The sequence below is a fragment of the Polypterus senegalus genome, chromosome 3, assembly GCF_016835505.1.
Source record: "Polypterus senegalus isolate Bchr_013 chromosome 3, ASM1683550v1, whole genome shotgun sequence".
In the NCBI taxonomy this organism is placed as follows: Eukaryota; Metazoa; Chordata; class Cladistia; order Polypteriformes; family Polypteridae; genus Polypterus; species Polypterus senegalus.
Window position 1 is genome coordinate 49,045,507 of NC_053156.1, and position 16,935 is coordinate 49,062,441.

Below are 16,935 nucleotides of genomic sequence, written 5' to 3' on the forward strand. Positions count from 1 at the left end.
TAGAGTGTTCAACATGCTAATGTTTCCAAGTAATGACACTTTAGAATGTTTCCCCTTTTATTTATTTATCAATCCAGGTCTCAAACCTATAGTGCAAGCGAGATCATCCTAAAACTGGCAACTGAAGAGGACAAGTTGATTGAGTGGGTGGTAATTGACCCTGCGGCTTTCACAGGTTGGTAAATCTGTCTTTGTTGTGAGATATCTGCGTTCACTTGGCAGAAGGCTTGAGTTTTTTTATAAACTAGACACCGTGTAGCAGTTCTCTCAAGTGAATAGCTAGCTTCACAGAAAGTCATGGAGGAAGACTGCTGTTTCATTCCTCTTCACAGCCTTGTGCTCAGACTGGATTGTGTTCTTTCACAATGCTTATTTAAAAAAAAAGAATTGTACAGTACTTTTAAGGTAGTAATGTCTTTCACAGAGGTTCACTCCAGATGTTATGTGTTTGTTCTTAAATTTCTTCAGGCTTCTCTTTAATCCATAATGTACAGTATGTAATGTAGGAGACTGAGTTCAAGTATTGGCACTGCCAGTTTGTGCAGTTTGCACATTCTCCAAGTGATCATATGGGGTCTCCTCTCACATCTGAAAAACTGAGTTGTTAGGTTGATTAATGATTGACAATTGCCAAAATATTACCTAGTGTGGAAGTGTGTTTCATAGTGCCCAGTGACAGTGACATTGATTAAACCAATGTAGTTTGTTTTGATGAGTGGGAGAAAAAAACTTCATGCAGAACATAGATAACAGATTCTTTTAATATAACAAACGTATAGTGACAAAAAGTGGACAACTGCAAATGATCTCAAAGTCCTTTAAAAGATCCTACAGTACTCATGTTGCATAATCAATCCACTCATCAAGTATTGTATGCTCACAATATCCCAAACACATGCATTTTTACTAAAATATTGATAAGCAAACTTCCTCCAGAAAACATTCTTATGAATGAAAACAGAATGTGCTCAAATAAGAATGAACATCTCAATTGAAGATCCGGTTTCCTCTGTTACATTTATATTTATAGTTGTACCTACAATTGGAGTACCTCAGGATTATTTAGTGCCAGCCTGTGAAACCTCACAGGTGAATCAACCTTCTGCTTGTTGAAGCATCTTAGATATGCACAAGTGAATTTCCCCTTGGGGTTAATAAAGTATCTATCTATCTATCTATCTATCTATCTATCTATCTATCTATCTATCTATCTATCTATCTATCTATCTATCTATCTATCTATCTATCTATCTATCTATCTATCTATCTATCTATCTATCTATCTATCTATCTATCTATCTATCTATCTATCTATCTATCTAGAGTATTCTCTTTCTGATAATGTTTTCACTCTCTTTTCATTAATCTGTACATGTTTTTTATTGATTTCACGTGCAGTGCAGTGTTAACCAGTGAAGAAGCAGTTACAGGGCTGGACACCTGACCAATGAATGAAGCGGGGATGCAGGTCTTCAAATCGAATGATCATGTGCATCTGAACCTGTTCTGTTTTCCAGATGTAGTTTATTTAACAATATTTTTGTAAAAAAAAAAGAAAATAAACGTTTTTGGGGTGCTGTGAACATATGTTGATTATGCGACACAAGTAAGGTGAGATTTACTGTTGTCCACCAGGCATGGCAACTCCGCAATGCAGCTCCTTCAACCTGAATCATCTTTTGATACTACTGAGAATACTTATTGTCTTGCATTTCTTTACACACCATACAACTAAAAGATGGAATTGTGCCTTTTTTAATATGGTATCTGTGTTGGGACTCAAAAGCAGGCCATAAGAGAGCTGAACCTCTAGGGTGCTTCCAATAGTGAAGCCACAGAAATGATTTCCTTATTTAACACATCGACCGCTGGAACACTTAGTACCAGGACACTGCAGTATACAGCAGGCCCAGGCATATAGGAATTCTATCAAAATGTGTTAAACAAAAAAAAAAAAAATAGAAATAGAAATGTATTAGAATGCAAAGGATTTATTATCAACAGTAACTCTGTTATAAATGTAAAGAAACTGTTCATTGCTTTATTTTGACCACACAACACATCTAAAAGCCTTCAACAGAATGAGACTCCTTGAAGGATTACACCATGCAGAGTGCAAGTTTGGAAGCGCATGTGCCGTAAATACTGTATAATGTTTCTTTGCATTGTCCGTGCTTGTTGCAGACAACACATTTGGTAGTTGGTGACTGTTGGCAGTCACTGGGTGGCAGAATGTCCATGTAGTGCAGTCCTGACACTTGTAACAAGTTGTTGATAAAGAATGCATTCAAGGTAGCTATCCACATCAGTACCAGAGCCTACAGGTTCCACATAGATCGTCACCATCTCAATCATTGTCATTATCATCAAAATATTCATCTTGCAACAAATTTAGCTGTTTCATAACATCAGCAGCTTTATACCTCTTCGTGATGACATAGGTATGTACTATCTACAGTATTTTATGCAAACTGTTGAGTCTAAAAAAAAAAACAAAGGAAATTCTATGGCAGCACTATAGTAGATAACTGAGACATGTCAGCAAAACTCGCCAGCAAGTTGGTTGCATCTTTAGTGGCTGTATAATGAGATACGAGTTATAGCGTACATTGCACCTTGACAGGCTCAATGAGATACGACTTAACTCATACCTTGCACTTATAGTTGTATTTGTAATAAGTCAGTGGAAATTTATCCTCAAAGAAATTCTTTTTGTTCTCTTCTTTGCGCCCAGAAAATGGGGAATGGACCATCCGACATCGGCCAGCAAAGAAAGTCATCAACCACAGGTTCACCCCTGATGACATGGAGTATCAGGAGATTCACTTTTATTTAATCATTCAGCGGAAGCCCCTCTTCTACATCATTAATATCATTGTACCGTGCGTACTCATCTCATCACTGGTCGTGTTGGCGTATTTCCTCCCAGCTCAAGGTATGTTGGTTGCCCCTCTCAGGGCAGGCGACCTTCTGGATGTCATCCTATACTGTACACAGATTGGGTGTACACATTTGATTGGTGTACCTGACCTAATCTTAACCTTTCATGGGTAATGTTTCAGCTGGAGGTCAGAAGATCACGGTGTCTATCTCAGTGCTGCTTGCTCAGACTGTCTTCCTCTTCCTGATTGCTCAGAAGGTTCCAGAGACCTCCCTTGCTATTCCTCTCATTGGAAAGTATGTGTTTCACAATTGTGTGTGTTTTTAAAGTATTCAGCTTTGTCTTGTTATTAGAAAAAAGTGTGAAAGTACTAACCTGAGTTTTCCACCAGTCCAGAGTTGGAGAGCTCAACTAACAAGTTAATGTGAAGCTGTTGAGCCAGGAGCATGAAACTTTGTGAATGTCTTCAAGTCCAATTTTGCTGTGTACTGGGTCAAACGTGTCCATTTGTTACTTTGCGTTGAATCCATTTATAACGCTTCTCATATTAACCTTTTTTTTTAAATAAATTTTTACTGAACAGTCATCATGGGTTCAGAAGAGGGAGGTAGTGTTTTACCAACATGCTGGAAATTTATAGGGAAGCAACAAAAGGATATGATCGAAGTGATACATATGATATTATTTATCTTGATTTTCAGAAAGCATTAGATAAGGTGCCACATGAGAGGTTGGATATCAAACTAAAAGAAGTGGGAGTTCAGGGTGATGTTTTTAGCTGGGTGCAGAATTGACTCAGACACAGGAAGCAGAGGGTTGCAATGTGAGGAACCTTGTCAGAATTGGCTGATGTTAAGAGAGGTGTTCTACAGAAGTGGGAGCTAAGGCTGCTACTATGTTTAATACATCTAAATGATTTTGATAGGAATATAACTAACAAGCTGGTTAAATGTGCAGATGATATCAAGATTGGTGAATTGGCAGATAATCTGGAATCTGTGGAATCATCACAGAGTGACTTGGACAGCATAAGGGTTGGGCAGATTTGTGGCAGTAAAATGTAAAAGTAAATGTAAAGTATTACACAAAGGAAGGCCTAAATACAAAATAGGACATATAAAAATCAAAAGTACACCTAATGAGAAGGATTTATGAGTTGTAGCAGACTGGACGCTATCAACTTCCAGTGCTCAGAAGGAATTAAGAAGGCTAAAAGAATGTTGGGTTAAATAATATGATGTGTGGAGTACAAGTCCAAGGAGGTTCTGCTCAACCTTTATAATGCACTGGCGAGGCCTCATCTGGAATACTGTGTGCAGTTTTAGTCTCCAGTCTAAAAAAAGAACATAACGGCACTAGAAGAAGTCCAGAGAAGAGTAACTAGACTGTTTCCAGGGCTACAAGTGATGAGTTATGAGGAAGGATTAAAAGTTCAGTCTTTCCAATTTAAGCATAAGAAGGTTAAAAGGTGACATGACTGAAGTGTTTAAAATTATGAAGGACATTAGTACAATGGATCAAGACTGTTATTGAAAAATGAGCTCAACAAGAACAAATTTCACATAAACATTAGGCAGTATTTCTTTACACAGAGAAACACAGACACATGGAGTAAGTTAGTAATAAGTAGTGTGGTAAACGGTAGAACTGTAGGGACTTTCAAAACTCGACTGGATTTTAAGCTTTGTTGGGCTGAATGGCCTGATCTTGTTTAGATTGTTCTAATGTTCTATTGTTCTAAAAACCCAAGCCATAAATTAAAGTAAAAAGTGTAGCATGCAAAGAGTTCCATAAGTAAGATTTTTAAATAAATGTTAGTGTGCACTTCAAATGCTTTTGTAAATCATCAATCTGTCAATATTCAGAATGCACATCTCCACAACTTCTTTCTTCACTCCAAATATCCAAACCCACCCTGTTTGGTGGCTGGCAGGAGGTCAGTGTGGCTGTTCGAAGCACCAAGACTGGCACTGCACATCACCAACATTCAGTCCTGTCCTGTTCTGCAGGCTGCAGTGAGGCGTACTTGGAATGACTGCACAGATGACAGGGTGTTAGTGGCAGCAACATGCATTTGAAATTCATCCCTGATGCTTCATGTATGTGAATTCTATATTTTGTAGAACTGATTGAGCAAACCATTCAGTGTAAATGTTTAGCTCATTTGTTTGCTGGTTTAATTTTGCAGTAAATATAGTAGATTTTCATTTGAAAATGTAGCTAAGTAAGAGTGAAAGTAAATAGGAAATCAAGTAACGTAGAAATATTCTCAAAACATATTCAAGTATAGTAACAAGTATTTGTACTTTGTAACTATACAACACTGTTTCCATCTTGGCTCTCAATAACAGACCATATTTTATGATGCTGCTGGTTCAGATCCCTGAGCGAGTCCTTTCACCCTTCATTGCTCCATTTCTTGAGCTAAGGAATCAGTTATTCCACTGTGGAAAAAGCAGAGGTGCTCTGTGTTTTGAAATGGATCTGCATTTGTTTAAGGTGATCTGCCTTCAAACCCTTCTTTATTCAGTAAAAGACAGCGAAAGCTTTTATTCTGTTCCTTATTTTTATATTCCAGAGTTAGCTGGGGAAGAATGAGGAACAGACTGCTAAAGACAAAGCAGCATAAATGTAGCCAGTCATGGGAATAATAAAGCACAAATTAATAGAAAACAACATGTTTCATACTTCATATGCTTAAGGTTAGCTGTCAATGGAGGAGAGGTTCATGAAAAGGTTAGTATTGACAATCTGGAGAAAAAAAAACTCTCTGGATGGCTACAATCCTCATAGAAATGTCAAAGTCAAGTTGACGCAGACCAATTCAGACTGCACAGTAAGAGCTGTCTAGCAGATATTTACTAGCTGGCATGATGTGGCATCCAATGAACCTGACTGATAAGAACATTGGGCGCAAAGATTGATGCAGTCATGGATGAGGTACCAGAACATACATAAACACACCACACTGGGTAATTACAGTCTCCAGTCTGCTTATTTTTACAATTTGAGTTGAATCTCCATGCAGACATCGAGTTAACATGCAAACTAAATACAGAGACTGGGCTGGAAGTCTGAAGATATGAGATATCAGCCATAACCACTGTGCCACATTGCACCATATGGGTAGGTACAAAGTAGAAACTTTTTTCTACCTTACACAATACGAACATAGTGTTACCACATATTTGCTTCTTTTTAGATTTTTAAGGGAGGAAATATTCTTAACCTTTTTTATTCCTTGTCCTGTCTCTTTGCATTGACTTCATTATAACCTTTAGCCTTAAATGTCTCTAGTTAGTTCAAGCTGTTAATTCATGTTTGTCCTTACAAGTGTTTGCTCATTGTAGCCAGTGACTGTTTCAGTAATCGTGCTAAAATCATAGTCTGTCTGTTTTTTTCACTATGAAGAGGAAGCTTTGGTAATGGCAGTAATAGTTGTATGCAGTGTAGAACATTTTTTGTCCTTTGAGCACCCATCAATCCATCCATTTCATTTTGCTTATCTAGGTCTGGGTTGCAGGGGACAGCAGTCTAAGCAAAGGTGCTTTTTTTCCTGCCACTTTCTCCAACTCCTCAAGGGAAATACCTAGCATTCCCAGGACAGCTGGGAAATATAATCAATCCAGTGTGTCCAGGTCTTCTCCTGGTTGGATGTGTCTGAAACATCCCTAAAAAGAATGAATCAGATGACTGAAATATGAGGATAAATAAAAATGTAAAGGTAATTTGGAAATTACACGGGAACTACAATAGATAGAAGCTGACACAATACAACATGTTTGCAATGGCTTATGGGAAGTTTGAACACACACAGCACAACGCTCTGCCATTAGTCTAGGTGAAGCCAAGGTGAAATGAATGTGGATGATCTGCTGTGGGATTGCACCATTGTTGAACCACGTGCCATAGTGAGGTTTTTTGGGCTGAGGGAGTGAAGCAGAAGTTTAGGTCTGCATCCTCAAACCTCCCCTACAGACACTTAAATTTGATTGCTGACCAGTCAGTGTGGAGTTTGTATGGTCTACCCCAAAAACATGTTGGTTAAGTTGATTGGCTTCATTTGACTGTGTGTGTAAATGTGCTCAACAATTGAATATGCATACTATCAAGGACTGGATGCTCCATTGCACTTATGATTGGCTGCAACTTTTCCTCAAGGCTATGCTGGAATAGGCAGTTTATTAAAATAAAGGAATGAATGGAATTGGCAGCATATGAGCATCAACTCACCTTATTTGAATTCTTATGTTTAAAGAAAAATCCTTTTTTGCAACATGAAGTAAGTCTGAAGCAAAGGTCACAACATTTCAAATAAAGCCAGTTAATACAACTTCAAGAATAAACTTGTCCTAAGTGTAAATTTGATGAAGGATCTTCAAAGGCCCTGAATGTCCTCTGTGGCTCATTTTTAAATGGAGTCATTTTGACTCAATGAGGTTATACTTTTAAAATCAGTAACTGAAGGTAATGGAAATCACACATGGAGGTTGCTGTTAGGTCTAACATTATTTTGAAAGACCAACTCTGGTGCCTAGAATAGTGCCTGCAGGTTCCTTTTATGGCACCCCCAGAAGTGCTCCAGGTGCTTGTTGACCTACTTCAGGCTGCACTTCCAGGTGTGGCTGCAGTCCAGCCCACATGGGCTCGTTAAGCCATGCAGCTCTCCTGGCAGTGGCCATGGAGCCCAACAGGGATGAGCTTTAGTGTTCCACCATTTTGGCCCTAATGTAACCCGGGGGGCTGCCACCAAATGTTCCGGGGGATGTAGTGTGCATCCCACGGCTGCTCCCCCAGATCAAGTATCAAATGCATATGCTGGATTTATGTCCAAGTGTCTGTTGATGGCATTCTCATTTGATAACCAGGATTCGGCCAAATGAGAATGCCATCAACAGACACTTGGACATAAAGCCAGCATATGCAAACTTAAGAAGAACATATTCATAATAAACAAGACTTTACACCCAATAAGCTCCCGACCACACTGACTTAGCCAGACCCAGGAGTACTTCTAGTGTTACTGCGCTACAGCTGGAAGCACTCCTCTGTCAGTCGAAAGTTCCCTAAAGTGGGGATAGTCTGTTCCTTCATTTCCCAGCCTGTCATATGGATTTCCGTACAGGCAGGAAGACTGCCTCCTATTATATCGGGGGAGCAAATAGTCCATGTGATTGGTCTCCCCCTGTCTTTTTGTTAAACTGGCCTCCTGGCCAAGTAAGAAACCTAGAACCATCCCAGCTGGAATGCCAGGCCATACCTGGGTATCCATGACAGTATATGTTTCCTATATACCCTTAAAACCTTTCCCCTTAAAAGACTAACATGACCCATCCATCTGACAATAAATAGTACCTTCAGACAAATTTAGTTTTGCTAAATCTTCTAATTATTTGGTGTCTTTTTGTAATTAGACATTTATGAAGGTGTTTATTATTTTTACTGCTGTGTTAGTGACATTGTTTTGCTTTCATTTTAAAATCAATTTGCTCATTGATGTTGTCATTTTTGAGCCCAAATCTATACATGCAAAGGTTAAAAAGCACAGCATGAACAGAAAGCACAAAACAAATCATAGACCAACCAAGAGCAAGGGGATTGGAAAATGACAAAAACAAAATGTACATGTATAAAAAGGTTGGACAGGACGGAAAAGCTGACAGAGAAGTGTGGTGTCCTGGGTATCATAACATTTAAAAGTAATGAAACTACTTCAGTATGAGCATTCAGTAACACAGCTAACAACTAAGTGTATGAGGAGGCGCACCTTTCTTGTATCAGTCACAGAGCAGAATAATCAGATAACCAACTGATACACATTTAGAGTAAGTTTAGCCACCTAATGGAATAAATTATGATTCATACACAAAATAAAATGTGCATCATACAATACTTAAGAAAGTGTGAGTTTGATTTACTGTATACATCCATAGGAAGGAATAAATTCAAGAGTATGAAGACTTTTGCAGGCACTACAGTAATTTTTAAGCCACCAATAAGAGAATCGCTAAAAAAGTCATCATTTAGTTTAAGGCAATTGGAGGTGGCTGATTTATTCTTTTATGTTCCTTGTCTGCTTCTCCTTTCCATTTAATTTTAAATGAGAAAAGCAGCTATAAATATAACTCAGGGTCGCTGATGCCATTAAGCACAAGTCAGGCTACACTCACTGTGTGATACACACTCATACACAACAAAACTCCTGCCCTCAGGCTTTTAAAAACCACAATTTGTTTTATTTGCATGGAGCTTGATGAACAATTCTTGAGTGACCATTAAAGAAAACAAAACCTAGTGAAGCATTTTTCTGATGTTTAGAATTTTAATTCTCCAGAAACATGTCTCATGACCTTTAGTTTTTTGTTTTTCTTTTTTTTGTTCTTTTGTTTTTTGTTTTGTTTTATACCTACCATCCACATTGTGAAAAGACCCAAATCTACATTTCTAGACAGCTGCCTTATCTTGGATTGGAATCCCTTTCAGTACAAACAGACCTCTCTGTCTTTAAATGTTTTTTTTTTTTTTCTTCATCCCGTAACTCGGTGCTGTAGTCTTCTCTTTCCACCGCAGGTACCTGCTCTTTGTCATGTGTGTGGCAACACTCATTGTGGCAAACTGTGTGATTGTCCTCAACATTTCCCTAAGGACCCCCAGCACTCACAGTATGTCCCAGAAGCTCAGGCAGGTAAGAAAAAGAAGGGAAAGGTGCAGCAGGGGTAACTAAGGATCTGAAATTAATTAAATGTTTTATTTGGTTTCTGATGTTTAGTTTCATTGTTAATCATCTATTTATATAATGCCTTTCAAGAACAGTACTGCAGAATGGTGTTTACTAGGGGTATTAATTACAGTGATTTGCACCATATGTTAAGCTGAATATTGTTGTTCCCAAGTGAAAGGTGACATGTAGAGTCATAATTCAAGGGGTAAAAAATCTTTCTTTTATGATATTTACCTTTTTCTGTGGAGATTACTCCCTTCAGTTAGTGGCGGGAAGTGCAGACACAGGTCTAAATAAATCTGTATGCAAAAGTGAAGCAGCTGCTTCAGTGACATATTCAAAAAGTTAGCTAATGAAACAATTAGATCAATCAGATATAAATGTCACACATTGATTTGTGAAACAGGTTGGAAATAAAAAAAAAAAAACCCTGCAGCCACTGTGGTACCCTGGACTGAACTGGAGTCCCAGTTGTAGAATATTAAGCTCTGCCACTCTGAAGCTAAGTATGTTCAGGCCCGGCCAGTACTTGGGTGGGAGACCAACCAGGAAAAGCTTGGGTTGTGGCTGGAAGTGGCGTTGGTGAGGCCAGCATGGGGTGTTTACCATGTGGTCTGAAAGTGGATCTCAATGATGGGGACACTGTGCTGTAAAAATGGCTCCATCCTTCAAATTAAATGTAAAACTGAGGTCCTTGCTCTCTGTGGTTGTTAAAGATCCCTGGGCAACCTTCATAAAGAGTAGTAATGTATCCTGATGTCTTGGCTAAATTACCCATCATGGCCTCGTCCAATCTGGTCCCCTAATCATCCTCTGCCTCTAATTGGCTAAGTATCTCTCACCCCTTCACCATCTAACAACTAATATGTGGTGTGAAATGGCTGCCATCATATTATCCAGGTGGATGCTGCACATTAGTGGTGGTTGAAGTGGCTCACTATTGAATATGTAAAGCACTTTGAGTAGCGAGAAAAGCACTGTATAAATGTAAAGAATTATTATTATTATTAGTTACAAGCAATAATTATTATACTTCATTCTCCACTGTCTGGTGTATAGGATACAGTGGTTATTGCTGCTACCACACCGCTCCAGAGATGAGGATGTCCAAGAAGGTTTTTTTTTCACATCCAAGAGTTTAATCTATCATTCCTTACTTTATATAGTGTCTTTCACAGAGTGGCAGTTTATAGAGTTAAAATCAACACAACACAACATGATACAAAAAATAAAAAATAACAGCATGGATATTGTGGCCTCCTTATCCGATGTCTTAACTTTAGTAATATTGAATGTGCCAAATAAGCTAAGTCAGCTTCACTAAAGTAGGTACAGAAAGACACAGGGAATGTATATGAAATACAGAGATGAAATCTGAGTGCTGTAATCAACAGGATTTCATAAGAGTAGATCAGAGGGGTCTTTTGAATGCAAGGTGGCTGATGTGAGATCTTTGCTGTCTGTCTTTGACTTATAAGGGTAAGTATTAATAGTACATTTTGAGGGCCTGGATTAATAACAAGCTTTGTAAATACCCCTGCATGTAGGCCCGCCATCCTGCAGGGGAAAACCTGGGGTTTGGTGGCAGAATTGGCACTCCAGCCACCATACAAAACCTCACACTGTTCCACTCCATCTGAACTAGTGTGGTGCTGAGGTGTCACCCGTTTCATGGCTGCACTCAGGTCCTAATCTGGGATCCTGATTTGGTTTGTCATGTGGTGGGTACGGCCATGCGTTGTATCAGCGCCTGCTCCTAACCCTTCTCTCTCTCTCCCTTTCTTTGTAAATGAGAGGCAAGAGTTATGAAAGTAATTATGTTTTGGGCAGGAAGCCACACAGTCAAGAAATCTGGGGGCTGTTGTGGACATCACATTGCTGGTCTGAGACAACAATCTACTTACAGGGAAGCCACTGAAAAGTTTGCAAGTTTGATGGATACCACACTAAATAAGTGTGTAACAATTTAACTTGGAGAACTAGCTGTGCTACCCATCTAAGATGGTTTGAAATCACAGTAATCTACATAGAACTCAGCATTATCGTTTGCAGTGCAGTGTTTCCATTCGTTTGCTATGTCTCTTTTATATACCATTTGGTGTGGTATTTGTAAAAACAGTGCTATTGTTTGTAATATCTCTTGGATAGCAGAGACGTAGAAACTGGACGGACACACGGATGGGCACACAGACACTTGTCCTTTTATTAAGGTGGACACCATTTTAGGTTTTATTTATTTCTGGGAAGTTACCTTATAAAGTATTCTGTGTTTGTGGCAAGCAGACAACCTGCATTTCCTGAGACTGCCCATATATCAGCACTGGTTTTAGGTGTCTTATTCGTAATTCCATAGCTGTTAATCTAAGAATTAAAATATTAGGAGAAAATGTAAAATATAAGCAAGAAAAGCTGTGGGGTTTGAAGGGAGATCCTTATGGACAGACCAATGAAAAAACGTCCATGCAATGCCAAGTGCAATCACTGACTTTACAAGCAGTTGCTCAAACATGAGGAATATCAGACTCCCATTTGCCTTTAATTTTCTTTAGCTCACCGAAAGTAACCTAAAACCCAAGACTTGTTTATATTTAAACTGACATGGGCCATCTCTAATGGGGTGAACCTGAAGAACAGCAAGTCAGCTCAATTCGTGTCTACATTTATAGTGAGGAGTGATCAGAATGCAGATTATTGAGCAAAGTTTCTGTAGATAAAATTAGCATGGCAGCACATGTATTTTCCATATACCCATAGATGACTTTTTTTCCCCAGGTATTTTTGGAAATCTTGCCACATTACCTTGGAATGAATATTCCATCATCAGAGGAGTCCAATGAGGAGGACCATCTGACAAGGAGGAGAAGCTCCTTTGGAATTATGATAAAGGCCGAAGAGTACATCCTTAAGCAACCACGAAGCGAGCTAGTCTTTGAGAGGCAGAGAAGCCGTCACGGCCTCTCCCGTCCCTACCTGGATGCTTTTGGTGAGTTTCTGGTTGAAATGAGGGCACGGTAGGGTTAAAGGGAAGGAAACAGATCCATGGATCAGAGCCAGAAGGCTCCAATTACCCTGTAAGTACTGAAAACCTCTTAAATTATTTTTTTTAATCTCCTGTTAACAGGTACACTTAACTTTTTCACATCAAAGGAAAGCTTGTAGAGATTGGGGGTTATTTCAGATTCTTGCCCATCACCACTGCAAGTCCTTTTTACACAGGGGGTCAACATATTCAATTACGGGCAAGGAAGCTGACCAGGTGCTGTTGTATTACAAACATTTAAATACATTTGCAGTATCATAAAGATCAATGATTCTCTTTAACTGCTTGGGCAAAATATCTCCCAAAAAGTAAAATTAGCTGCTAGAGAGATTTGTGTGCATCACTTCCAAAATCCTATGGTGCCACCGAGCAGTTATATATTCACTCTACTCTGACAGAAAGAACTGTAAATTCTTAAAAATCTTATCCAACTGGTCACACATCCTCTGTTACACTTGTTTCCCAGTGCAGTAATTTAGCATCCTTACTTTAGGTCTTTTCTTGTCTACGCTCTTCTTATTTTATTTCCTGTATAATATGGAAGGGCTGTCTATTGAATTTGTCAAAGTGTTTTGTTAAGTTTTGTTTGGTGAAGTATTCTGGAATGATAATTAGCACTATCCTCATGATAAGAACTAAAAATAATTTAAGAGAACTGTTGGTGTTATGTGTTTTATGTTAAGGTCCTAGTGCGACCCTATCCTCTCCTTTATATACAGTAGACCTTAAATCTTATACTCTTACCATGCTATTAGGTACTGTAGTTCAGCACACTCACCTTCCTGTTACATCTATAACACCAGACAGTTAGACAGAGCAAAAGAACAGGCAGGAGAAACAGGTTACATATTTATTCATGTATTATAGATAGTATATTTTATTATAACTAGTGCCATATAAAAACAAATAGAGTATACAACCTAATAGTGCTAGATGTGTAATTCCAGGTGGTGCATAATCTTGTGGTTACACTCAATTTGCTTATTAGCTAGCTTATCATTTGCATAGGGCCAAGCAGCCTGCCTGCCTCAATATGGCTGCTGAGAGAGAGTTCTCAAAATGAAGAAACAGTGAGAAAGGGAACGGCAGATAGACCACACTTATACAAATCCTTTGGTTTCCAGTCATACGTCATGGACCAATGGTATGTCATGTTACGGTGTGACCCTCCTGATTCAGCGACCAACCCTAATCAGCCACAACTCACAATAAGCCAACTCCCTACTTCATACCAGTTCCTGTTTCAGCATGGCCCAATTCCATCTCCAATTACTGATTTTTTTAATGTCCTAGCCACTTGTGTTCCCCTAGGCTTGCTAGCCATTTTCAAAAGATAAGTGTACTTGCCCCTTCCTGGGGAGATGGCTCATAGAAGGTCATGCATAGAGTCATTGCAAAGCACATTGTAAAACCAGTTACAAGTAGATCAATAAATGCCTCTAACCCCACAACCAAAACTTACATTTCTCAAAGAAACATTCAACAAAAAGTTCTTATTCGTGACAGCAGTCCTAAAACTTTGGGGAGTTCACAATGACTTTCTTAAAGAAAGCTGTTTCTTTAAGTCACTAATTCTTAAATTACAGTTTATGACAATTACAATATTAAATAATAATTTACATTACATTATGAAAATAAAGTTAAGTAAGTAAGTGAGGATTGAGATGGTCCTCATTACCTTGAATTCGAATGAGTCTGCGTTCAAAAATGGATGGATAGACCGTGAGATGGCCATTGTGTGTCATATAATGGATTGGCACCCCTTTCAGGCAACCTTCGCACCCTCTGCTGCTGCAGCACTCCTTTTAAATAGATAAACTTTGTATAACTTCTAGCAATATGCTTTCATAACATTTGATACATTGCACTATCTATCACATTAGCAATTCTCCCATGTGCTGTCATCTTCTATTCAGCTTCTGGATTTGCAAAGCTCAATCTTTCTCCTCTTGCTTGATATAAATTCGGGTTGACCTGAGTAATAGATAAAAAATTAGTAAGAAAATGAAATAACTCCCAGTATTGTAAAGTAAAAAATAACAAACACGAGTGAACATGTGGTGAGGGTAATGTTTTTGCAGACACAAGTTAATCATTAGACTGGAGAAAGATTGCGACTGTGCCTAGTATGGTTGGTGTGGCAGAAAGGGACAGTCCAGTAGCCCCAAAACCGGAAGTAATGTCATGTGCTGGCATGTTGTTGGTTTCTGAAACTGCAGAGGTAAGGAGAGGAGAAGCCTTACAAGAGAGCACAATCCCTTAATTTGAGGTGAAATTACAAGTTGACAAACCCTGAAGCTGTCTCCCAGGCATAAGTGTGACAACACATAAAACTGGCAGCAATTGTGTGTGTGTGTGTGTATATATATATATATATATATATATATATATACACATAGGGTCCAAGGATTTCATCCTGATATCTAATAGCAGTCAAGATGGAATTGTCTATCCTGTAGAGGTCTGTGCGTCCCTCCATGAATATGCCTCTGCAGACAATTGCTGACCCACCACCAAACAAGTCATGCTGACGATGTTACAGACAGCATAACATTTTCCACGGCTACTCCAGACCCTTTCACGTCTGTCACATGTGCTCAGGGTGAACCTGCTCTCATCTGTGAAAAGCACAGGGTGCCAGTGGTGGACCTGCCAATTTTGGTATTCTACGGCAAATGCCAGTCAAGCTCCATGGTGCCGGGGAGTGAGCACAGGGCCCACTAGAGGATGTCGGTCACTTAGACCACTGTCATGAAGTCTGTTTCTGATTGTTTGGTCAGAGACATTCACAGCAGTGGCCTGATGGAGGTCATTTTTTAGGGCTCTGGCAGTGCTCATCCTGTTCCTCCTTTGCCCAATGGAGCAGATACCAGTCCTGCTGATGGGTTAAGGACCGTCTATGGCCCTGTCCAGCTCTCCTAGAGTAACTGATTGTCCCCTGGATTCTCCTCCATGCCCTTGAGACTTGGCTGTGAGACACTGAAAACCTTCTGGCAATGGCACGTATTGATGTGCCATCCTGGAGAAGTTGGACTACCTGTGCAGCCTCTGTAGGGTCCAGATATTGCCTCATTGCTGCCAATAGTGACACTGACCTTGGCCAAATGCAAAACTAATGAAAAAACAGTCAGAAAAGATGAGAAGATAAAAATGTCAGTGGTCTCCACCTGTTAAACCATTCCTGTTTTGGGGGTCGTCTTATTGTTGCCCCTCTAGTGCACCTGTTGTTAATTTCATTAACACCAAAGCAGCTGAAACTGATTAACAACCCCTCTGCTACTTAACTGACAAGATCAATAGCCTAGAAGTTTCATTGACTTGATGCTATACTCTGAAGTCTCTGCTAAATAATCAATAATAGTAATAATCACCATAATGGAATGATAATGTTGTTGTGATTGTTCATCTTACTGTGATCTCGGATGTTCAGTGGAGCGGTGGAGCAGTTCTCAATGTGATTTGATGTCAAGACAAGAATCAGAGTTCCCTCACATGGTGAAATTTATGCCTTGGAGTTTTGGTCTCAAGTAGGGCATGGCAGAAAAATGGTAATGAACCAGAAGCCAGGTCAATAGCCAACACACCCATTTTCTTGTTTATCTGCATTCACAGCTTCATCTGCTGTCATGCAATAGCAATCAGATAATGATATGATGAGTGCAAGTGTCTGGCACGAAGTACATAAGGAAGAGTGGTTGGGTTCCCTCTCTTTCATAGGGAGAGAAACTTGAGAATCTAGAAGGAATTTAGAGTTAAGCTTCTGCTGCCTCAAATTAAGAAGAGCCGATTCAGTTGGATCGGACATTGAGGAAGGGTATATATTAATGTTTACCGCTGAGGATGCAATGGGTACAGCCTTCTGAGAGAAGATACAGAACCATCTAAAAATAATTTAACTTTCCCATGACATGATATCACACAGATATTCTTTACTTTCAAAGGGGAAGGTTGGATCATCCATACCCAGCTTATTACCAGCATGACCTTGATCAGGAAGACATGTTCACCACAGGATGGGCAGTAAGACTGGGACATGCGAGATGATCAGGATCAGCTGATTTATTTTGTAGCCTCATATGAACAAAGCAGGGTATTCTGTTTATTGGTGCAGTGGCATTGTAATTTAATGAAGAATTTTCTTAAAATTATCCTAAAAATAAGCCAATGCCGTTGAGTCAACTGAGGTTCAATGTCTTCACTGCACTGCAATATCCTAAAAGATGTAGTAAGTTGTATATTGTATTTAAAACAAGTATAAGTACATATTTCATTGCCAAGGCTAACCTAAAAGAA

General features: G+C 39.2%; 1 protein-coding gene across 2 annotated transcripts in view; it reads left to right on the plus strand.

The window, feature by feature from the left end:
* Positions 1–16,935, plus strand: part of chrne (cholinergic receptor, nicotinic, epsilon) — a 74,262-nt gene that overhangs the window by 34,155 nt on the left and 23,172 nt on the right. For both annotated transcript variants that reach the window (XM_039747159.1, XM_039747158.1), the window contains exons 6-10: positions 78–175; positions 2,735–2,935; positions 3,063–3,177; positions 9,452–9,566; positions 12,375–12,585. In XM_039747159.1, the coding sequence (XP_039603093.1) occupies positions 78–175; positions 2,735–2,935; positions 3,063–3,177; positions 9,452–9,566; positions 12,375–12,585 (740 nt within the window). The remainder of the gene's footprint in view (positions 1–77; positions 176–2,734; positions 2,936–3,062; positions 3,178–9,451; positions 9,567–12,374; positions 12,586–16,935) is intronic.